The following is a 24,404-nucleotide window of genomic DNA, read 5'->3' as shown; positions in this document are numbered from 1 at the left end:
AAAAATATACAAAATATTGTGGACAGTTCTAAGGAATCCAGAGTTGAAAAATGAGGCTTAGGTCATATATTATTAGATCATATGTATAATACGTGGAACAATTTCCAAAAGCAGTTAGATTGACAAACTTAATTAGATCTCCTAATGTAGAAAAGGAATTTGTCTAAATTTGCATAATTATTTAATGAGAAGTCCCAAATGGAGAAATGATAAGACTATTTCTGTTGCTAGAATTACACAAATGTGTGTATCCTTTATGTGCTAACATGGTGAAAGAGAATATTGATATTTTGAGATGAAAAGGTTATAAAAGTTTCTTGAGCTTTGCAGCTCAAGTGCAATATTTCAGTTGACTATAATTCATAAATTTCCTGCAGGCTAGATATTTTATACACAGTTAAATACACAAAAGTATTAAATGCAATACATTTCTGACAGTGATATAATTTGAGGCAGAAACTGTCACATTTACTTGCTGCTGAGCAGATGGGGCATTCAAGCTTAACATTCTAGGTGAGAATCAGCAAACAAATGCATATGGTGGGCCTTATTGTCAGGGAAGGGGAAAGCAATAATTAGTATGTACTCTTTTCCAGGCAATGTCCTATGTTCTTTAAAAATAAACTTTGTATTTTCACATTACACAGCCCTTATTTTTTTAATAGGTGAAAAACTGAAGCTCAGAGCATTAAAATACATATATTAATTTAAGTATATTTACTTGGTAATTACTCAGGATCACAACCAGCCCCTAATGGCTGATTAGTGGGGAACCTCAGCCTGCAACCTTATTTCATCTCCTTCTAAAGCCCAAACAACATAAGCCTAGATCTAATACATTATCTTGGCTCTTAAAATTTAAGAAAGTATTGTTTAGAAATTGTCAGTGATTAATAATTCTTCTAAAATGCTGCACAAAAATTTCTAACTAATTCTAACAAGGAAAAAATAAGCAGAAGTTTGCAATCTGGAAGCAATTACATCTGTATGTAGTATATACATACTGTACACAAGCTTGTTTTTATATATCTGTCATCAAATATTTTAAAGATTAAGAGTATTCAATAAAGGCTTTGTGTCTGTCTGCCTTCATGCCTTCCATCTTCCCTATTTTTCTTCTTTCTTCCCTATCTTGTTTTCTGTGTCCTTCTCAGCGTCAAGACTAGTTTTAGGTGAGTAAAGTATTTGGCTTGGGCACAAAATTGAAGGGAGCACTAAACACAGTAATCAAGATAAATAATATTTTAATGCAATATTTTTTAAAAATCAAAATTAATTAAAAATCCATGATAAACAAAATATCAAAAATTTAAATAACCACTGAATCTGCCAATGACATGTAGAGCCATGTCTCCATATAGTAATAATTGAGGCCTTTTTTGGGGGGGATTCCCCCCTTCATTGATTATGCACCTGAAGTAAGTGCCGTACTTGCTTGACCCTAGCCTGGACCTTCTCTGTCCCTCCTGCCTTGCTTCCCAGCCTTCTAGACAAAAGGTATAAACCAAGAATGTACAACTGATCATTCTACCAACCCAAATATACAAAATTCTACATGTCAACCTCCTCTGATCAAAGTACTAGGTCTCAGTTAAACACAATGACACTGAGATCATTTAAATTAGGGATAAAAATATTGAGACCCATTCTATTTATTAGGCAAATTATTTCACTGAGAGCTTTTTAAGATAGCGAATAACTCGTAATATCCAGAATATAATAAAAATATAAAAATATCTAGTTCCTTTAAGAACTCTTTATGAGAGCCCAGGCTTAGAAATTTGAAGATCTGAGTTCATGAATAATCTGAGACTGACTGCTTTCAAAGAAGAGTTTAGTCATTCAGGTGGAAAGACTGAGTCAAGTTTGAAACTGAACTATTTAATTTAATTCACTAGAGATTTACAGAACACTTATAATATATGAGTTTCTATAGAGACATAGGGATAAACTGATGAGTCAGGTATAGATCCTGACCTAATTAATAAATGATCCAGAAGGATAGATAGACATAAACAATTATAATATTAAGAAGAAATCATATGTGCAGATGGATAAATTATCAAGATGGATATATTATTAATAAATTATTAAATTATTAACAGAGGGAGAAAATATTTTAGGCAAGGAAATGATGAACAACTTCATAGTAACAACTGAGATAGATCTTGAGAGTGAATAGCCAATGGATAGAAAAAAAATGCAGTGGAAGGAGAGTCATGATGGAAGATAAGAAATGATATGTCAGAATAGTAAGGAATACAAGGGAAAGTCAGTACTTTTGTTTGATAGGAATATGAAGCATGGGAAAGGGGAAATACACACATCTAAATAAATGCCTAGCACGGAATAGGTGTTCAATAAAATTTTTTGAATGAAAATAATTAATGAATAAATGAAGACTGAAAGGAAGGATAATGCAAAATTCTAGAGACCTTTGAATGCCAGGATAAACAGATTGCATTTGAGATAAAGTGGAGCATTTGAAGGCTTTTGAACAAAAATGGATCGCCATCAGAAATGTTCTGAGAGAAGATTAATACGCAGGAGGGAGTCAATCAGTTAGTGATTTCCATAGTCCAGGAGGGTGGTAATAGTGACATGAATTACTAAATCGGACAGGGAAAAGAAGGAATAAATGAGAAAGATGCTGCAGAGGCAGGATTGATAGTTAAAGCAATTAATTGGCTCTGGTAAGAAAGATGAAAGTAATAAAAAAGACCTCAATTTCCAGCTTGGATGACAGGGAGGGTATTGGTGCTTTTAACAGAAATAATACAGAAAGATAAGTATCAACTTGTAAAGAGAGACAATTAGTTCAGTGCTACACATATAGCTGGCAGGGACATTGGCAGGGCATCCAGGTAGAGATGTGCAGCAAGCAGATAAGTGTCTTGTTCCCAAAAAATAAACATTGTCACTAGGGGAGAAGCAACATTTGCCACTTGATATGTCCCTCACTTAACCTCTACTTTCTGATTAATTGAATATAAAGAGCAAAGATAGAGACTGTTTTGTTCCTTATTGTTGAAATATTCAAGAAAATCATGTGCATTTACTAAAAAGCCTGGTAGTATCAATTAAAGTGTAAAAAGATTTTAGATTACTTAGATGTACCTGAAGTCTGGATACCTAAAGCCTCTGGTTGAAAGACAATAGAATGGAATAGCTTATGTGAACTTAACTGTAGCCTAGGCCACTGATTTTCAAACTTTACTTTCATCAGAATCACCTGAAGAGCTTGTTAATCTAGAACTTCCGGCCCCACCTGAAAAGTCTCTGATTCTGTAGTTCTAGAGTGGGGTCTAAGAATTTGCATTTCTCTCAAGTTCCTAGGTAGCGTTGATGCTTCTGGTCCAGAGCCAACACTTTGGAGATCACTGGTCTAGGACTAGAGTTTTAAAATAATGCCTAGAATAGTGATTCTCAGAAGACAATCTGTGAACAATCTTCATCAGAAACACTTGAATTGTTTATGAAAAATTTAATTCTTGTAATCCTACTCCAGATCCAGTAAATCTTAATATCTGGGTTTGAAGTTTCGGAATAAGCATTTTGTGCAGCCTTTTTAGGTATTTCTTAGTTTTTTAGGTATTTTTAGGTAGTTCTAAAGTTTGAGGACAACACAAATTGTGATGTAAATTTTGATTAGCTTAGGGAGGATGTTAGAGACTTAAATTCTATAATTGTGGTAGAAAGAGCAAACAAGCAGGAGTTAAGAGATGTGGGTTATAGTCATAAATCTTGAGATTAATTAGTTGTGTATCCTTGGATAATCTTTTGTATGTGTTATTTTCTCACCTATAAAATAAAATGATTAAACTAGAAGATCTTCACATTCTCTTTCAGCTCTATAACTGTGATGAATTCGGGGAACAGCAATAGGTAATAGAGACAAACATTCCCAGGAGTTTAGGAAAACCAACACTTCTCAATTGGGTGGGTCAGAATAGCATGGGATTTTGCTTTTGTTTTGTTAAACTATACACACTTCTCTCCTCATTCTGATTTGCCTCTATTGCTGGAGGTAGGTCGTTAGGTTATTGGTCACTTCCGTCTTTGAGAATCACTATTAGGTGAGCCATGTTTGTCGGTTGGACTGACTGGCCAAAACAATCTAATTTTTACTGGAGTAAATGATGGAAATCATAGTGATTCCAGTTTGTTAGTCAAAATATTGACTCTTAAAAAATGGATATTAAGGTAGAACTTAAATTTATATGTTCTAAGTCATATCCATTAGGATGGCTACTATAAAAAATAAACAGAATAAGTGATAGTGAGCATGTGGAAATGTGAAAATGTTAAAAGGTGCAGCTGCTATAGAAAACAGTATGCAGTTCCTAAAAAAATTAAAAATAGATTGCCATACGATCCATGAATTCTACTTGTGGGTTTACACCTAAAAGAATTGAAAAGAGAAATTCAAACATATTTGTAGCAGCATTATTCACAATAGCCAAAGGTAAAAGCAACCCAAGTACCTATTGATTAATGAATGAACAAAATACAGTACATACATACAACAAAATATTATTTAGCCTTAAAAAGGAAGAACATTCTACAACATGGATGAAGCTTGAGGGCATTATGCTAAGTGAAATAAGCCATTCACACACACACACAAAATTCTGTATAATTCCACTTACATGAGGTAGCTAAAGTAGTCAAATTCATAAAGATAGAAATCAGAATTGTGGTTTCCAGGGCTTTGGGGGAGGGTAAAATTGGGCAATTATGTTTAATGGGTATGGAATTTTAGTTTTACAAGATAAAAAGTGTTCTGGAGATGAATATTGGTGATGGTTGTACAACAATGTGAATGTACTTAATGCCACTAAACTGCACAATTAAAAATGAGACAGTAAATTTTATGTCATGCATTTTATCACAATTTAAAAAGATAAAAATTTTAATTTTAATAAAATATTTATACGTTGAATGTTAAATATAATAATTATTAATGTGATGCAATTATATTACAAACCAATTCCTTATGACATAAAAAGAGAAGCTCTATCCTTTGTTATGAAGTTTTTAAAAACCTATTTCTATTTTTGGATTCCTGTATATAATATTATGTGTAACAGAAGAAATAAAGGAAAAATTGAAAAGGCAGACTATTATCTACCAAATATAAGTATGGATTTATATTATAATATATGTTACCCCCAAATACCATAAAGGCATTAAAATTTTATTTATTTTATCATCTTCCAAGCTGAATTAGTGCCAGGTGGCAGAGCCCCAAAGGACTTTGCAAAACATACTGATTTAAAATAAGGAAAATAGAGTTATAGATATTTAACGAGAAAAGAGGAATTTGTAATCAGAAGCTTTAGTGCCCAAGATGAAAATTAATCTAAGAAATGTAAAAGCGGAAGGATCACTAGTAATCGTGGCTTTTATGTTTTAGTAGGATAATTGAATTCAGACATTGAGAAGAAAAATCACAGAACACTGAACACATAAATCAGAGTAAGAGGCCAGGAGGGCCTTTTGAGAAATAGAAAAGGATAACCAGGGGCCGGGACCCACAGGAATGCCAATAAAACTTATGTAGGCTCCTAATTCTCCTATTAAGGTAAGGAGAGTTTCCTAAGAAAATAAAAATCTGAGGTATATGCTATAAAGGTCTATAGCTTAATGTAATGGAAACAAATACATGGGCATGAAAGTCCACTACCTTAATTAGAAATATCCAAAGAAGAATGTTTCAAAACCTTTGAGCCTTTTCAGTATATATCTTTTACTAGGGAACCAAGTTTTATAAAATTCTTATTTATATTAATAGTCTTAGGGATAAAAAGGAAGATAGCAAACAGTGGACAGCCCAGAGACATATTTGCAAAACCATTTAACTTTTCCCATTTTTCACAAAGTAAATGTTGCTCTTTGAAAGCACTGTTTGGCCAAAAATAATAATAATAATAATAATAATAATAATAATAATAATAATAATAATGTTGTCTTATGAAATGTACCCTTGGGTCTGACCAAGATTTGCATTAGGACCTGACCAAATTGTGTTTGCTTGCCAGTACATCTGCTTAACTGACAGTGTAAATGCAGACGTGGACATGGACTGGAATAGAAAAGCCTGAAGGATTAGAGGTAGAGTTATGAAAAGGACAAAGTACTATTATATATTTTAAAAAGAGATGTTAAAAGTGATAATAACAAGCCAATAAAAAAACTGCTTAGCAATATATAGACAAAATACAAAAAAACAATACATATTGGAAAAATTGTCCAACATTATTACCAATCAGAAAAGTAAAAGTAAAAATGAGAAACTTTCTATTTATCATTTTGGCAAAAATGAAAAAAGATAATACCATTCAATGCTGGCAACTTCAGGCAAAAAAGTGGGAAAATGGCACTCTCTTATTGTATCGATAGAAGCAGAAATTGTTACAACATTTTTAGAGACTACATGGAGAATGGTTATTAAATTTGTAAATGCATATGTTCCTTAACCCAGAATTCCACTTTTAGGTCTCTTTCTCTTTCTCTCTCTCTCTCTGTATATATATATAACATACATAAAAATAAATGTTGCTGCTTTTAGGAGAAAATACATGAAACATTCCAAATGTTCATCAAGGGCAATGATTTGACAAATTATAGTAATTCATGGAATATTTTAAAGGTACCAAAATGATGTATATATAAGAGATATATAATATACATAATATGTATATAAATTATATATTATATATATTAACCAAAAAGTTATTTATAACAGAAATTGAAAAGACAAAGGCAAAAAAACAATTCATTTAAAAAAATGTCAAAATGGAAACCGAACAAAAGACTGCATATGCGCGCCTATCGAATACTAAAAAAACTCATAAAGATGCACCATGAAGGTTAATTCTGAAGGTAAAATTGGATGGGTAGAGTGAGCCAATTTTAAAATTATAGTGGGATTACAGTTTTTATTATTTTGCATCTTTCTAACAGAAAATTTTAAAGATATATATCCACTTTCAAATTTGGGAAGCAAATTTGAGAGTAAGAACTAAACCAGATGATATATGGCCCAGTAGGAATCTTTGATCCACAGGCACAGAATGCATTTCTCATCTCCTTAATTTTATTGTAGCCCTGTGATGGTTAACTTTATGTGTCAACTTGACTGGGCCACAGGATGCCCACATATCTGGTTAACATTATTTCTGGATGTGTCTATGAGTGTGTTTGATGAGATTAGCATCTGAATTTGTAGACTGAGTAAAGCAGACGGCCCTCCCCAGTGTGGATGGGCATTATCTAACCCACGGAAAGCTGGGACAGAATATAGTGGATGAAGGTTGAATGCTCTCTCTCTCTGTCTGACTAGCTGATGTGGAACATCAGTTTGCTCCTGTCCTTGAAGTGAAATTTAGACTATCAATGTTCCTGTTCTCAGGCCTTCTGGCTAGGACTGGAATTTCCACCATTGGCTTTCCTGGATCTCCGGTTTATAGACTTCAGATTGTGGAATTTAGCCTTCATAAGTATGTAAGCCAACTCCTTACAATGAATCTCTTTTTATTTATACATGTATGTATATATATGTATGTATACATATATGTATATGTATATAGGTATGTGTGTATATATAATATATAGGCTATAGATATTTATCATATTTATAAATTATAGGATATGTAATTTACATATAGTATACATATAATATATATAATCTCTTATTGGTCCTATTTCTCTAGAAAACCCTGACTGCTACAAGTACCTTAATATCAAACTGTAACTGCTTTTTGTTTCCTGCATATACTGTGTTCTGCTCACCTTCATGCTTTAGTTTAGGCTGTCTCTTCCCTATTCTATTTATTCCTATCTCTCTTTTACCTAATTAAATCCTACTTATTCTACATTTTACATTAGTTCCTCTAGGAAGCTTTTGAGATCTGAGCTAGCCTAATTCCCTAGGCTATGCTTGTTCTCTTTCTCTTTTCTCATATTATCTTGTACATCTTTCTGTGGGGTAGCTACTATTCTTCATTTTACTGTCCCACCCGTGCTAGGCTAATCAATATCTGCATCCTCTGTGCCTAACACAGTTTCTGGTACTTAGCAGCCACTGAATAAAAAAAAAAAAAAAGTTTGTTGATTAAAAGAATGAGTGAATAGATGAATTGAGTGTAGCTAATTAAAAGAAGAATTGGAGCAGGTCTGGTTTTCACCATAGATTAAATCACTATATTAAAAAAAGCAATTTTAAAAGTACATGCTCTGTTAATACTGGGTTAGTAGTGTCGTCTTTATAAACATAAGACAACACTACTTTATACTTTTCACTTTAAATTACCGAAATATATATATTGTAATAGTAGTATTGACAATGTGTGTTATTATTATTATTATTAGTGCGTGGCAGTGGCTTATTATATGATAGATGCTTTGATGTGTTAAGTAATAATGTGTGTGTGGCCTTATGCTGTATCTTCCTGGGCATCCAGGAAAAAATTCTTGATTTATAATTTGCTTTATGTGCTATAAGACCTGACATAGTCTAACTCAAGTTAAATTGCTTATGACTGCCTAAGGAGTATATGGTTTTAGCTTTTTCCTTTCCTCTTTGGGAAAATATCTAATCAAGACTAATTTTGATTTAAGACATCCATGAAGATTATGAGAAATAAAGTTGTAAAAAATAATTTTAAAAAACACCCAACCCCAGGCATCGCAAATGCATTGGCAGGGCTGCTGGCAATGATGTGTGTGTGTTTTTTCATTCTCCCACTGGTGCAGAAAGAAAAGTGATATTCATTGTGTGATAACTGACACAGACCTAAAAAGTCTGATTCCTAAAGAGCAAAAAATATGCCAGAGGGATCTGAGATCCCAGATGCAGGTAAAGTGCTAAAGTGAATCATATATTGTTTGCTGGAATCATTTGGCAAAAGCACAAATGTAGTAAATGCACTGCTATTTCTAAGCCCAGTGGTTTAGCAGCCCAAGAGTCTTGGCATTTTCACAGAACCAAAGTTGTCAAGTATTTTGTTTTTCCTTAAGTTATGTTTGGACTGATTATATATTCCTGTAATAAGGGCCTAACTCTGATTTTAAACTTATGTACCTAGTCAATATATTAATAAGTCATTGAAGCTCAAGTTAGCTTTTACCCTAACTCTGCTGCTGGCTCATAAATTGTCATCTTCTTTGGCATTTTTACTCAACGTCAAATGATACCATAGAGCTCTAGAAAGTAGGGGAAAGGAAAAACTGGAAAAGAGAATATGGCCGGTGTGGTTCATGGGTTTGAGGCACATAAGACCAGGAATAACTATTTGTAAAACTGTGTAGTACTTGAAATTTGTTTTCTACTCACAGCCTATTTTCTTTTATGTAACTTGGTTCACACTTACTTCATCCTAAGCTGTGGAAAGCAACACCTTCAAATCTCTCAGCTGCTGCTAAGAATGCTCTTAGCCAGGCCTCTACCCTGCTGTTGTCAGTATGGTCCTATGAACATGCTCACCCCTCCTGCCACCCTACACTCACCAACTTACCAACACAATTTGCCTAGAGCCTAAAGCCCATTTTTGGCTCTAGATCCCTGAATGCCTGTCATGAAAAACCCAAAACTTCCAAGTCACTCCTCATTTCTTATTGATATGGACCTGCTCATACCTTGGTTGTCATCAATTTTGCCATTCCTCTTCAACTCTAGACTCTAGTCTATGGAACTCTATCATCACCGTGACCCCTATGTCTAGGGACATCATACAATTTATTATTGTACTGTGAATAATCTTGAGTGTAAGAGGAGGTGAAAGATTCTAGGACCAATTCTGACACGTGGGGGGACCAACAATTCCCAGACATCATCTGGGTGTTCTACGATTCAACTCAATTTCAACACTATCTATAAGAGATAGCAACAGATTCCATAGGTTAAAGATTCAGTCCTGCAAGACTACCCCCTCCCCCACTTCAAAGCCAATTGTAAATCCAGGTTGTTACCTGTGCTTCTGACAGACTAACTGGCTATAGATTGAAGGTTCCAACAACTTCCTCCATGGCTTTGATGAATTTGCTAGAGTAGTTTACAGACGTCGGAGAAACAGTTTACTTACTGGATTACTGGTTTGTTATAAAAGGATGTAACTCAGAAACAGCAAAATGGAAGAGATTCATAGGACAAGGTATGGGGAAAGGGCATGGAGCTTTCATGCTTGCTCAGAGTTTGCTGCTTGTCCCTAAATCTACATGTGTTTATCACCATGGGAGCTCTCAGAACTCTGTTGTCCTTTGGGGTTTTATGAAGGCTCCATTCAAATGCACAATTGACTAAATCATTGGCCACTGTGATTGAACTCGATCTCAGCCCCTCTCTCCTCCCTGAGGTCGGGGGTGGGGTTGAAAGTGCCAACTTTCTAATCCCTAGGTTGTTTTCCCTGGCAACCAGCCTTAGTCTTCTGTGCAGTCCAAATGTTACTCATTAACATAATAAAAAAACTTTTGTTGCTCTCCTCACTTAGGAAATTCCAAGGGTTTTAGGAGCTCTAGGCCAGAAACTGGAGGAAGACCCAAAAAATATTTCTTATTACAAATCACAATATTGCAGGGATGCTGTTAAAAATAACAGTGAGACACCTGGCAAAATCGAGACTATCCTGAACCAGGACATAAGTCACCCTGGCATATATTTTTCAATCTGTTTTTTAAAAATTTCCTTTTACCTTCCTTCATTTGCTAAGTAGAGCTTGCTTCTCCTCTGCCAGTTCCACATTACCTGTGGTCTTCCGAAGTGGTGGCTTTTTCCCTTCTACAAGATTCATACCACTGGGGCTGAATGAGGGAGTAGTTGTTCTCCTTTCCCCCTGAACCACTTATAGACCCTTGTCTCTAAAGTCCTCTATCTTTGAAGGTCATGCTATTACTATACTACCTGCTACTCATTCTTAGTGCACTCATCTGCTGACTTTGTCATTCCTCCAACATTGCTTGAAGATTTTGTCATTTTGCTGTCACTCTCTCAAACACCAGTCCTGTGGTTATTTTTGGTGATTTAATTATTCATATAGATATCTCATTTTAGTACTGGGCTTCTCAGTCTCTTGGTTTCCTCTTCTCCAAAGATTGTGTCTTTTCTCTTACCTCAGCCACCCACTCCCATGTCATATCATTTCCAATACCAGCACTCTCTTTATCATCTCAATTTCAAATGTCTCATCACTCAACCAAATTCATATTATTTCCAATCCTGTCCTTGCCCTCTGGTTCACTGACTCCAACAATTCTTCAGTTCCATCCAGACCTACAGTCCATTGTTCATGCCATCTTTTTGGTATCCTCAATCTCCTTTGTGCCATCACTTTCTTCTAATACAGCTCAGATTTCATAATTCATAATAATGATTATTTATTTGCATACATTTCGACACTCTCATCCATTCTCTTCTACCATGCTTATCTAACAACCACCACCTCGGACTCTCTGTCAACTCCATATTTACATTCAGGCAGCTAAAGATGGCTAGAGAAAAACCCATGATTATGCTGATTGGTCCCAATTTATAGTCATGACTATAACTGCAAAAGGGCCTTTAGTCTTTTTTAGGAATCCCGTTACATTTCACTAGTCTACTGTCTTTCCCTTTCTCCATAGCAAGCATTCCTATCTTCTCTTTAAATTCTCATAGTTTCTATCCTGCTGCTTACACTTTGGTAATGGTCTTGCTTCCTGTTTCCTTTAGTAAATACAAGTAATCTAAAACAAACTTTCACTTGTTCCCACCACTTTACCTTCCAACTATCTGCATGTCTGCCCACACGCTCTATCTTTTCTCCTCTTACTGTAGCCAAACCCTTGTAATTTTAATACCCCTAGTATTTTTGGCAGCTATCATTAAATAATTTAATTCTTAATTAGGTCTTTGTTCACATGTTACCCACACTTTTTGCTCAACTCTTTTTATTCTCATAGTGTAATTTTGTGTTGCTGATGTGCTGTTTCTTTGTCCAGCAGGAAGAGATAACTTCAGGGTATAGAAGATAATTTATGAATTTGTTTTGCAGAAGGAAGGACTGTCTCTAGGGTAGCTACAACCAGCTGCTGGTGCCCAGGAGTCTGGTGTGAAAGAGCATAATCTGTGACTCAGTTCCCTGGAACTCCTCCTCCCCTTCCTCCCTTTAAAACTCCTCTGCTTGGTCCAGAACTTCAGAGGTGGCCTTTGGACATTAATGCGCTGTCTTCCCAGGCTGGAGGTTTCCTGAATAAAGCAAGTTTTCCTCTTCACTCAACACTTGCCTCTCAAGTATTGGCTTTTGAGCAGCAAGCAGCCAAACTTGTTTTTTTCTTTTTTTTGGTAACATTATTGTGGATAGGTTGTGCTCCTAAGTCTAAACCCTCCACTTGTGCACTGGCGCCCATTACTTATCTACTCAAGGACAGGTCTCCTGTTACTCTCCTGCATCATGAGTTTTCCTTACTGTATCATCTATCAATATACAGATATTGTATATTTATTTCATAAAAAATTTCCACTAAACCTCACATTCCATTCCAGGAACCCCTTCCATTACTCAACATTTCCTTTTAGCAAAGCTTCTATAAAATATACCTATTCGCATAATCTCCACTGAATCACTTCTCATTCTTTTTTCTCTCCAGTGTAATTTTAATATCTTTTCCTTTTTCTCTACCAGATCTGCTCTTGTCAAGGTCCACTGGTTGCCAATAAATCATTAATTTTCAGTCTTCATTATACTTGATCCACGAGCATCATTTGACAGACAGTTGATAATTTGAAATTCCTTGAAACACTTTTTAAATTTGTCTTTAAACAACCATTTTTAGTTTTTTGTCCTGCATCACTGGCTGATCTTTCCTTGACTCTTTTATACTCTTTTTATCTTTCCCTTCTCTAAAAACTAAATTGTCCCAGGGATTACTCTTCAGGCATCTTTCTTCTATAGATACACACACATCCTTGGTGATATCATCGAGTTTTATTACTTTAAATACAAACTCTATGCTAATATTCTCCAAATATTTATCTCCAGCTAGAACTTCCTCCTGAACACCCAACTCATATGTGCAGCGGCTTTCTTGGCATCTTTATCTAGATAATTAATAAGCATTTCATATAAATTATCATATCAAAGACAATTTCTAATTTGGCTCCTCAAAACTGCTCTTTCCATAGTTTTCTCAATCTCGAAAAAAAAAAAAAAGGCAATTTGATTCTTCCGACTACTTTGAACAAAGACATTGGATTCATCTTTAACTCCTCTTTTCCATACCCCACATTCGATATTTTAGAAAATCTTGTCAGAGCTACCTTCAAAATATATTCAAATTCAGTTACTTCTCACCAATTCTACCATAACCGCTCTGGTCCATCCACCAGTGTATCTCAGATTATTGCAGTGGCCTCCTCACTGGTCTGCTTCCAGCCTTGACACTCCCTCCCCCATGTCCTCTCCTTTTCCATACAGCACCAAGAGTGGACCTTTAAAAGGTAAGTCATATCGTGTCACTCCTCTGCTCACAACTCTCCCCTTAGTTTCCCATCTCAAAATAAAAGTCAAAGTCATTTAAATGGGTCACGAAATATTATACCAGTGATGTTGAACCTCTAATAAATGAGAATCACCTGAAGGGTTTTAAGATCTTTAGGTGCTTTCCATTCCCCAAATAAGATACAACTGGAACCTTAGTGGGATCCAAGCATCGACATTTTTAACAGCCTCCATCCTGCCTAACTCCCACTTTGATATCTCTTACCCCTTTGTCCCACCACCCCCAAAACTCTTTCTGTGCACCTGCTTCAGCACCATTGGTCTTCTTGATAGTCCTCTCCATTAGACTAAGCTAGCTTCTGCCATAGAAATTTTGCAGTGAGCGTTCCTTCTGCCTGAAGCACTTCCTGTCCTTTCTCTCTACCATCTTTATGGCTCATACCTTGTCCTCTTTCAAGTCTCTGTTCAAATGTTACTTTCTCAGAGCTGCCTTCTGAGACCATCCAATATACGATGGCAACACCCTGTTTCTGCTTCTGCTCTCTTTCATTCTTACCCTTGCATTTTTTCCTTTATAGTACACATTTATGTGCTTGTTTTCTCTCCACTACAATATAATCTATTTGGGCAAGGACTTCACTTGTTGTATTATACCTCCCAAGCCTATAACAGTGCCTGGTAAATAATAGTTGCTCCCTGATTATGTGCTGAATAAATAAGTTCAGTCCACCCAATTTTTCAGCCAGAGATGAATAAAATGAGTATACTTTCCTCACAATTGCATAGGGTCTGAAGTTTGCCTTTCTGCCACAGTTCTCCAAAAATCCTTGATTTGGGCCAATTTAATATAACCAGTCTTTCATCTTGGCTTTCATTTCAGTCCTCCAGTTTTCCAGCTAGGATTAGAGCTGAGCCCTGAAACCCAGCTCTTGGCAGGAGCCTTGATGCCCCATCTAAACCTTGTCAGTTCCCCTTTCCCCTTACTGCTCTGGGACTTAAGTAGACTAAGTCTACTTAACTGTTATTGATGCTATCTTTCTAATCAATCCAATACTGCTGCTGCCGGCATCACCATCCACTTTTTGGTTGCTATGGTATCCCTTAGAGTTTACACCTCATTGAACTATATAGTCTGAAGTATTATATACTTACCATTGAGATCCTCTGACTAGGACAGGATTTCTAATACTATGAATCCTGAATTTCTTTTTTTTTCCCTAGTAGTCTTTATTGCTGAGGTTCTGCAATAATTTGTTCTTCACCATTTGAGTTATAATAGGTTATCCAGCAATGAATATTGCCCTCTTAATAACCAGAGGCATTTCTATATCAGTGCTACGCACAGATCCTTCATTCCTAGTCAGATCCTCATCTGCAACCTAGAATTTATCTGTTCTCAGAAATTACCTGTCTCATGTCCCAGTTCCTCCTAAAATAATCTGATAGACTAAATTTCCATCATTGTGCTAATGCTAATAACAGCTTAAAGTTATAGTCTTCTAATATATATTTGGGTTTTAACAAAAATTGATTTTTGATGGTGTAATTTAGAATGTTGTTGAGTCACCATCATGGCCTCCTAACTGGTTTCTAGCTTCCACATTGCCACCTAACAGAGTAAATCTTACACAGAGTAAAAGCCCACATAAAATGTTCCATACAGCGCTGTGTTAGCACTTCTCAGACTTTATCATGCATATGAATCTTGTTAGAATGAAATTTGCATTCAGAAGAGTTGAGATGGGCCTAAGAGTCTGCATTTCTAACAAGCTTTCAAGTTAGTTCACAGGCTATGCTATGAGTAACGAGACCCTATATGATTTGCCTTCTTCCTACCACTTGGCCCTCTGCCTCTGTGACCTGTTACACTTCTGATATTATCCCTTATTTCTGGAACTGCACTGACCTCTCATAGTCTTAGGATATCCAGGCATGCACTCACTTACAGCCTTTGCATTGGCTGACCCCTCTGTCTGGAAACACTTCATGCAGATATATATCTCTTTCTCTTTCCCTCTCTCCCGCTTCCTCATCTTCCTTTCCCCATCTGCTTCAAGTTTTTATTCCAGTATCACTTTCTTAGTGAAGACTTTCCTGGCCATCTGATGTAACAAAGTAGTTTATCTTCTCCATGTCCTCCTCTCCCTCACCTACTCTATTTTTCTCCTTAACACTTATCACTACTGAAATACAACATATTTTATTTATCTTGCTTATTATCTGCTTCCTCCACTAGAATATAAACTCCATGAAGGCATTTTGTTTTCATTTGTGTTCACTCCAGTGACTAAAATACTGGCTGATACAGGTGCTCTATAAACAGGTGCTCTATAAACAAGTGTTGGATGAATACATTTAAAAATTCGGTTATATTATTCAAATCACACTTTTTCTATTTGTGCAAAAAGTCCTTGGAAGAGGAAAACAAAAATAAATTTGTTCTAGTTTAAATAGGCTACTTTTGGTATAGGTGAGTGTCTCCCAAGAATAGTAGATCAGAACTCATTGACTTAATCCTCATTAAACAGGTTTCTTTGGTAAGAGAAGAATGAAGATATTAGAAGGCATCAGGATCTACCTTCAAGAAAAAGAAACTTAATGAGACTAGTAGCACAATTAAGAACAAGCACAAGCTGTGACATTAATTGGATCTATTTTGTTATAATTAGATTGTGAGGATTGTTTTTCACGATAGTGCAGGTTTTCCTGTAAGGCAGTTACTATATATACATATAAATTCTTGTCAAAGATACTGCAGAAGAAGTTTGGCCTTTTGTGGAATATTAACCTCTGAGGAAATCATTGACAAAGAATAGGAAGCTTCTGTGTGATATGTATAAGACAACTTACTCACGGAAGAAGCCACAACTACATTTCAAGTGTTCTCAGTCTCATGAACTCCCGGTGAGGTTATTGTTTGTTGGTTGGTTGGCTTTGTTTTAATAGAAACTGGCCAAGACCTTGCAAACTGAACCAAAATACATTTTGCTATTACTACCTATTCTCTGTGTAATCAATTTTCACTTGACTGTGATTTTGGTTGAAAGAAATATGTAGTATAAGCAAATTTCACTTTGGTATTTTTCATTATGAATTCTTAAGGATATTCTTCACTACCCCTCTAGTAAATCAGAAAACTGAATAAATGTGGTGTATAAATACTCAAAACTCATAAGTCCTCTTTATCAGCAGACTATCAGGGGATAGAAATCGTTCTCTGGGTCTTTTATTGCATTATCTTGTTTTTATGTCACAATTTTAAGTTAACTTAGGAAATATTAAATAATAATGCTTTGTAGTTACAAATCCCTCATATGTATTTTCTCAGGTAATTTTTAGACTTATGAGCTGATAGCTCTAATCATACTATTTATTGAAGCTTCTACATATATTATTATTATTTTTTTAAGTAATGACAAAACCATAGGAGGTAGAAATTCATGATGAAAATCCTGGAGCCCAGAGATTTGAAGTAACTAGCTAGTCACATTTATACATTTTATTTAAACAACAACAAAAATGAACAGAATTCAAACCCAGGTTGATGTGCGTACCAAGCCCAGGCTTTTGATTCCCACACTGTGATCACTTTACAGATGGGTAAAGTGAGTCTTAGAGAAGACAAGTGACCTACCCAAAGTTATACAGCTAAGAACTGGAAGAACCAGGAAAGAAAACCAGATAGTTTGTCTCTATAATTAGAGTTCTTTCTGTTCTTCATACGGATTTTTTTTTTTTTAAGTATGACATTTAACAACATAAGAAATATTAATCCATATTGAAGGGTGATGAAATGGCTACATATTTAAAGAAAAGAGAAATAGCAAAGCTTAAAGAATAATGAACACAATTTCTCAAAACATGCCACAAAATTATCAATGGTCTAGTCAAAGACACCTTTATTTCATGGAATCTCATGTTGAAATATTCTCTGTGAATATTTAAAATTTATTTTTACGTATACCCAAATATCAAATTAAATTCCATATGGTTAAACAACATAAAAGTAAAAAAAAAAAAAAACCCAGAAAATGTAGAAAACTGTACATATGTACTTGGGAAAGGAGAGATTTTCTTAAACAATGCTGAAGACCTTAGAAGATATACATCTATATCTTAACACATATATGACTATTAAAGATTTTAAGTGGCAATTGATATCCTATATCTTTATGATTTATATATTATTCTGGAAATACAAGAATATAAGTGGTATACCCAGTTTGTACTAATACAAAGAACGTAAGGGATATGAGTTATGTGTGTGTATAAGAACATAAGAATAAAACAAGGCCTTGTTTACATGTATCCACTTTTCTGGGCACTTCAGAAAGTTATAAGAGTCTCTTATGGTCTCACTATTTCCACTCTTTTTATCTTCTTAGGGAGCCTTATGCGATAACTGTACTTCAAGTAGATTCATTCCTTCTTTAATTTCTACAATAGCACTCTATATGTTTATTTCATGGCATTTATCAAATTTAACTCATTTTGTTTGATTATATATTTTAGTTCCCATTTCTATCTCTCTCACCAGACTATATTTCATGAATCTAATGATCATTTCTCTGTGGTTAAGTTTATCTCCAATTCCTAGATCAGTGCTTGGTATAAAAATGGTACTTAGCAAATATTGGACGAATAAGTAAATAATAAATGAGTAAATATGTAAGCTTTTAAAAAATTTTTTTGATTAGAAATCTGTCTTCAGGGAGAAAAAAATAAAGTTTCTTTAGAATAATATGGTATAGAAAAAGGTTGTAAAGTGTGGGGAGCTTTGGCTTCTAAAATGGAATGGAAATATAAACAATGAATTTCAATTTATACTCATCTTCAAGGAAACAAAATTATTTTTAACAGTAGACATTGCGAAGAAAAAAATAACTCTTCCAAAAACCATTTAGTATACTTATTCAGAAGGTTATATTCATTTACATCCTACGAGAAACTACTAAACACTAAAATGCATACTCTCCCTTATTCCCCAGACAACATATATGTCCATTTACCCACCCATTCTCCCCACCTTCCCCCAACCCCCACTAACTTAAGGACACCATATTAAACTTCCAGGAGCCAATGGGCATCTTGAGAAAAACAATAAAGAAACATTTAAGGATTAATACGTGGGCCCTGGGAAACTGGAATAAATACAATAAGGGTGAAGGAGTTAGAGGCCATTTCTAATTTTTTAAGGACATTCACTTCCTTAAAGGTATTATTAGTACTTGGAGAGAACTTTATATGAGCATCATCATTTTTTTTAAGTAATAGTATCAATATAGTGACTGCAAAAATTACTAGGCTGACTCTAGGGGGCCATAGCAATAGCAGTAGCAGATATAGAACATCATATGAAAAGGCATGGAATAATGTTTGAACCTGTGGCAGAATAATTTTTATAGTCATCAAAACATTCTCCAATATGGTATTATTGAGTCTGATTTTGAACAAGGAACTCAGATTTGAGGTCCAAATTGTTCTACTATGGAAGGTCACAGAGAAAAAAGTGTATACTACCATTGCAGCTGTTATTGACATTCATTTATTCATTCATTCATCCTATAATTATTTATTGAATATCAGCCATTGTGATTTTCACTGTGTAGCCACTAAAATAATTTTAAGCAAAAATCATTCAGTTCTTACATGGAGGTTGATGGGACCCGAGAAAGAATTACTTCTGTATACATATGTATAAACTATAGACCAGAATAAAAACTAGCTTCCTGTTCTTCGCACAAAGAACTGCTTTCTAAGCCGCTTTCCTCTTTTTTTTTTTTAAAATAACTTCTATATTATGGTTATATAAAGATAAGATATAACAATTTTTACTTTCGGAAATAGAAACAGTCATTTGCAGAAACTTTGTTGACAAGATGAACTTTTACTCACAGATAGCTTTACATAATGATAAGTAAATATAAGGTTTTCATCTAAAAACAAATGTAGTGTAGAAAATACCTTGAATCATTTGAAAGAATTGGATAACCTGAATGATATTTGGAATTTGATTTGTGAAAACCTTCTTAGTCTTCATGTGTATAAGTCTCTGACGCTGTTCTGAACAAAATACCAGCTCATGTCTTCTAGCTTTGGATTACATTGGAAACAGATCCTTTAGAGATATCATAGAGGGCTCTGGATTCCCTCTATTGGAATACTGAGTCACCTCAAAATCTTCTTCAATCAATGGAAGATATAATTGAACTGAAAACTCTATGTCAAAGTTAACATTAAAAACAATTAACCAATCTCAACTTAGCAATTTCAACAGAGAAGACAAAATGGTAGGCTATGAATGAAGAACTATGGCCAGTACCTTTTGAATGCCTGCTTGAGACTCCAGAACGTTATTCTCTGACCCATTGCTTCGGTTGATCATCCGCCACATTTGGGAATACATGCTATCCCTCTCAAAAGGATTCATTCCCTTCATGCGAACGTGCTCATACACTGCAGAGTCCAGGACCGTGCCGTAAGGGATGTCTGTCTGTTTGGAAAGGTCCTGGAGAGACCTGGATTATTAGGAGAGATGAGAGACAAAAGAAAGAATAATAAATATTTTCAAGTAGAAATAAAGCTAAAGTAAGCAAAGAGCAATATATGTAAATACAAATGTCAAATTGCTTTTCTTATTTGTTGTTTATTAATATTAAGATGTAATATGTAAGGAGAATTGCTGTTTGGATGTATGACAATTATCTGGATCATGAGAAGATAAAATCATTAGTGAAGGAAAGGTGGAAATTTTTAGTGGTAAGGCAATGCTTTTTTTGTAAATCTTCATTGCAAAATCAATAAATAAATGCATATATAAATAAATGAAATCTAGCAATCCCATCAAAGCAAAGACAAACTAAATTAGATTGCTAGGTAACCATAAAATTATTTAATTTTTAAAAAAATTTCAGTATGCTATAAGCCTTAAGCCCATGTTCCTTTAGTAGCAAGGTTTAAATATTTTCATAAAATAATTATATTTTCCATAAACAACATGTTTTGAGGTCAAGTGTATACTTAAAAAATAGTATTTATAATAGTCATTACTTATTGAGTGGCTACTACACAATGCCAGGCAGTCGACATACATTATTTACAGTAATGCCTCATGTTCATATATTTTACACATTTTACAGATGAGGAAACTTAAGTTGAGATAATAAAGGACTTGCTCAATGTGGCAGTCAGTGAGGAATAGAGATGGAATTCAAATGTAGATCTGACTGGCTTCAAAGGCCATATTATTTCTACTTCAAGATGCTGACTCTTATTTCTATATTTATTCTGCTATATTATTTGTTTTAAATGTCTATGTGTCAGTGTGTGTGAGAGAGCAAGATGGGAAGAGAGAGGAGGAAGGGAAACAGAGAGAGAGGGAGAGAGAGGTGGGGAGCAGGGAGAGAGACAGAAAAGACAGAAGGAGAGGGAGGGAAGAAGAGAGAAGTATTTATTTGTATTCAAATGAAATTAATTTCATGCTTCTGTAAAACTAAATATGTTTTCAGCTTTCTCTTTTACAGAATAATGCTCCAGAATTTTCAAATCAATCTTTGAGTTAGATGATATCTACTTTTTCCAGGTTATCTCTAAATAAGTAGTCAGTTTCCTTACTCTTGAGTTTCTGAACCAGTCTATGCTTTCTGACATAGAGAACCAAGTACCATTCCACTGGATCTCACTGAATTTGTGTAGGTGCCCAACTCCAATGAATGACATTTAAAAACAAATATGTGTCTTTAGCATACCGTTCAAAGTTAGATACTGGCACCTGGTCTTCCTAGGTGGTCTCCCATCCAAGTACTAACCAGGCCCGATTCTGCTTAACTTCCAAGATCAGACAGGATTGGGCTTGTTCAGGGTGGTGTGGTCGTAGACTACTTTGAGCAAAATTTAAATCTGCATTTTATTGAGATTTATGTTATTGATGTATATCATTTACTTGATGGAAACTACCATGATAATTCACTTCCGCTGTATACTTTTGCTGCATGAAATAATGCACTTAAAAATCACTATTTGAAGGAAAGAATTTTCTGGAATATTCTACAACTATTGAAGTAATTCTACCATTTATAAAAGATAGAGTAAAGTGGCAGTATAAATGAAGAATAGATAGCAAAATCTGAAATATAAGTGTGCTACATGTACCTAGGATATAACTTAATACCAGAGTGACAGGTCATTTGTTCCTAGGAAATACCATAATTACCTTGGTCATAGTGTAACAATGAGAATTTTGATTCAAAAGAACAATTTAGCTCTCTTTTATTGCTGTTTCAAGTTGTAGGATTAAAACTGTATTCAAACATTAACAGTTTAACATATTTCCTAATATTTAGTGGAGGATGCTCTAAAGTGGTAACACAGGAAAGAAAGGAAATATATCTATATGGGTTATAATAGGCCCATTCCTTTAATTTCTATTAATACAAGGGCCTAGGCTAGGGAAGTGTACAGAGTTTTCATCTTCTAGAACCTGAAGGTCTACAGCCGGAGAAGGCCATGTTAGGGTTCAGCAGAAACCCTCTCAGAATAGGATTGGTCACTTGCTGCCTAAATGGTTCTGGTAATCATTCCTTTTTAAATTAAATTTATTGAGGTGACAATGGTTAATAAAATTATATGGGTTTCAAGTGTACAATTAAAAAGTAAACTGAACACAAGCCAAAGTTAAATTTCCTTCTGTCATCATATATTTGCCCTGGCAATCGCTCTTGATTATAATTGTTAAGCTTCAATTTGGTGGTACTAAGATCAGAGTTTAGGGGTGAAAATTTTTTATGCCTATGTTTAAATACCTAACTGGTTTGCCCAAATACTCATACTAGTAAAATACTCCGAAATAAATTAACACTCTTTCTTCATTTTCCATGAAAAGACAATGAAATCAAATGTTGGTATCTTTAACATAATTAGGTTTTTAACACAGCATCATCTTAATGTTATCTTTACAACTTGAATATAGAATTATAATACAGAATTTAGTTGGTGAAACTCTTTTGTATGCAATGAATTTTTAAAAGAAATATCTTAATATATCGTTTATGTGAAGTTCCTGATGCCAGGAAAAAAGGCAGTTTATTTTCAACATACTTTAAATTCAGGCAGTTTATTTTCAACATACTTTAAATTAAGGGTATTTTATACCTTAGAACGAAGGTATGTTCCCTATAGCTTCATTTCCTATATCAAGTTCAGCTTACAAATTTGCCTTGAGATATGCTTGCAATAAAAATTATAACTTGTCTAATCAGTATCATTCCATTATAGTACGCCAAGATAGTAACAAAGGTGACAAAAAAAAAAAAATGAAGTGAGCTCAAATAGCTTATTATAGAAAGAGAAGGCTGTTTTAGGAGCCCAGCACAGAAAGGGAGTGCCTATCATAAGTGGTCATTTTGTTATTTTCATGCTAATAAGATTTTAGAGCAAAGTCAGCAGAAATGTTACAGCCTATATTATGATCCTCTAAAAGAAATCTAGTAAGTTACACTACAAGTGGGAATCCTCAAACATTGTATCCGAAGGTCAATACCTAGGTGGATTTGAGACATGCCAAATTGTTTTAAAATGCAAAACAATTCTAAAATAATTAAGAATCTAATATATAAATTAATTTACCATGGAACATATTGACATTTCTTTTTAAACAATTGGCAATGTTTACCCAGGCCATAGAAGGAATGGGAAAATCTAGAGCATACTAGAAAAGAGTTAACTCTGAATACACTCATACTAGGATATTCCATTTCTCCACCTAACCACACAAAATCCACATATACTCACATAAAACTCACTGAATTATCACTCTGTGAATCCATTAAGCCTGAGCCCCCCTTCCAAATCCACACTCCCAGTCATGCACATAGAGTAAAAAATGAGTGTCTGTAACTGTAAGTGGTGAATGAGAGCTTTGCCGCTCTAATCAGCCTTATTTTCTCATCATCTTACTGAGATTCTTCTTTTATTCCTCATAGTAATTTCCTAGACGACTAGAGACCTGGGTACCAAACAATATTGAGAGTTGGTAGGTAAATATATAGTTATTTGCATAAACATTACAAATACTAAGAAATTTTAATTTAGGTCACTCTGTAAACTTTAGGAATTTGAGCAAATCTAGGCTGATTTCAAACTCTTTCCACGAGAAAAGAAAACATTTAAAACCCTTCAAGCATTGAAAATTAATTTTGACACATGGGATAGTCTGATATATCTGATAGCAATAGCTTTGACATTGGGTAGATTAGATTTTAAAATCAAGCAGATCTGTTAATTTGTGAGTTATGTGATGTTAGGTACCCTTGTGAATCTTACTTTCCTCATCTATAAATGGAGAGAATAACAGTATCCTCTTCAAGGAGTTATTGTCACACTTGTCACATCAATATTTGAACAACTTATCTATTATTTTTATATGAAGATCATTATTATAACGATTCCTCTCCTTATAATGCCTTGTGTAATGGTTATTAATAGATCTGTGTGTGTACGATTGTGGAGCAGGATAACCTCTTATAAATATTGTTGAAGAAGAGATTCATGATCGAAGTCAAAACTAATTTCTCATTTCCTTTCCTAGTAAAAGATTGAATCTATGATTCAAATGGTCATAACTTTCTTCATAGCAAACTCTTTGGGACATTTATATGACTTTGTGTTAATGAAATTACATTATAATAAATGTGTTGATAAAAATACATTTCTAAATTTTCAACTATTTAAAAATCTAATGCCTATTCTTCCTTCGGTGGACTTTCCCTCATATTTTTATCTATTTTCCTTTAACGAAAGACTAGATCTTACCTATGTAAACTTTAAAAAATCTCCCATAAACTTCTTTTCCATCTCAATTATTTCTCTTGTTGCCTGCCTTTCTCCCTTCTTTCCCTTCTTCCTTCCTTCCTTCCTTCCTTCCTTCCTTCC

General features: G+C 34.5%; 1 protein-coding gene and 1 pseudogene across 3 annotated transcripts in view; both read right to left on the bottom strand.

Annotated features, from left to right (window-relative positions):
- GRID2 (glutamate ionotropic receptor delta type subunit 2) overlaps positions 1-24,404 on the bottom strand; it is a 1,244,525-nt gene that overhangs the window by 182,214 nt on the left and 1,037,907 nt on the right. For all 3 annotated transcript variants that reach the window (XM_039845721.1, XM_039845720.1, XM_039845722.1), the window contains one exon: positions 19,798-19,993. In XM_039845721.1, coding sequence (XP_039701655.1) covers positions 19,798-19,993 — 196 coding nt within the window. The remainder of the gene's footprint in view (positions 1-19,797; positions 19,994-24,404) is intronic.
- LOC120588620 (uncharacterized) lies at positions 21,235-21,353 on the bottom strand (annotated as a pseudogene).

The sequence above is a fragment of the Pteropus medius genome, unplaced genomic scaffold (assembly GCF_902729225.1).
Source record: "Pteropus medius unplaced genomic scaffold, Ma_sr-lr_union100, whole genome shotgun sequence".
Classification (NCBI taxonomy): domain Eukaryota; kingdom Metazoa; phylum Chordata; class Mammalia; order Chiroptera; family Pteropodidae; genus Pteropus; species Pteropus medius.
The sequence above is the reverse complement of the archived record's forward strand: the minus strand, read 5'-3'. Positions and strand labels throughout refer to the sequence as shown.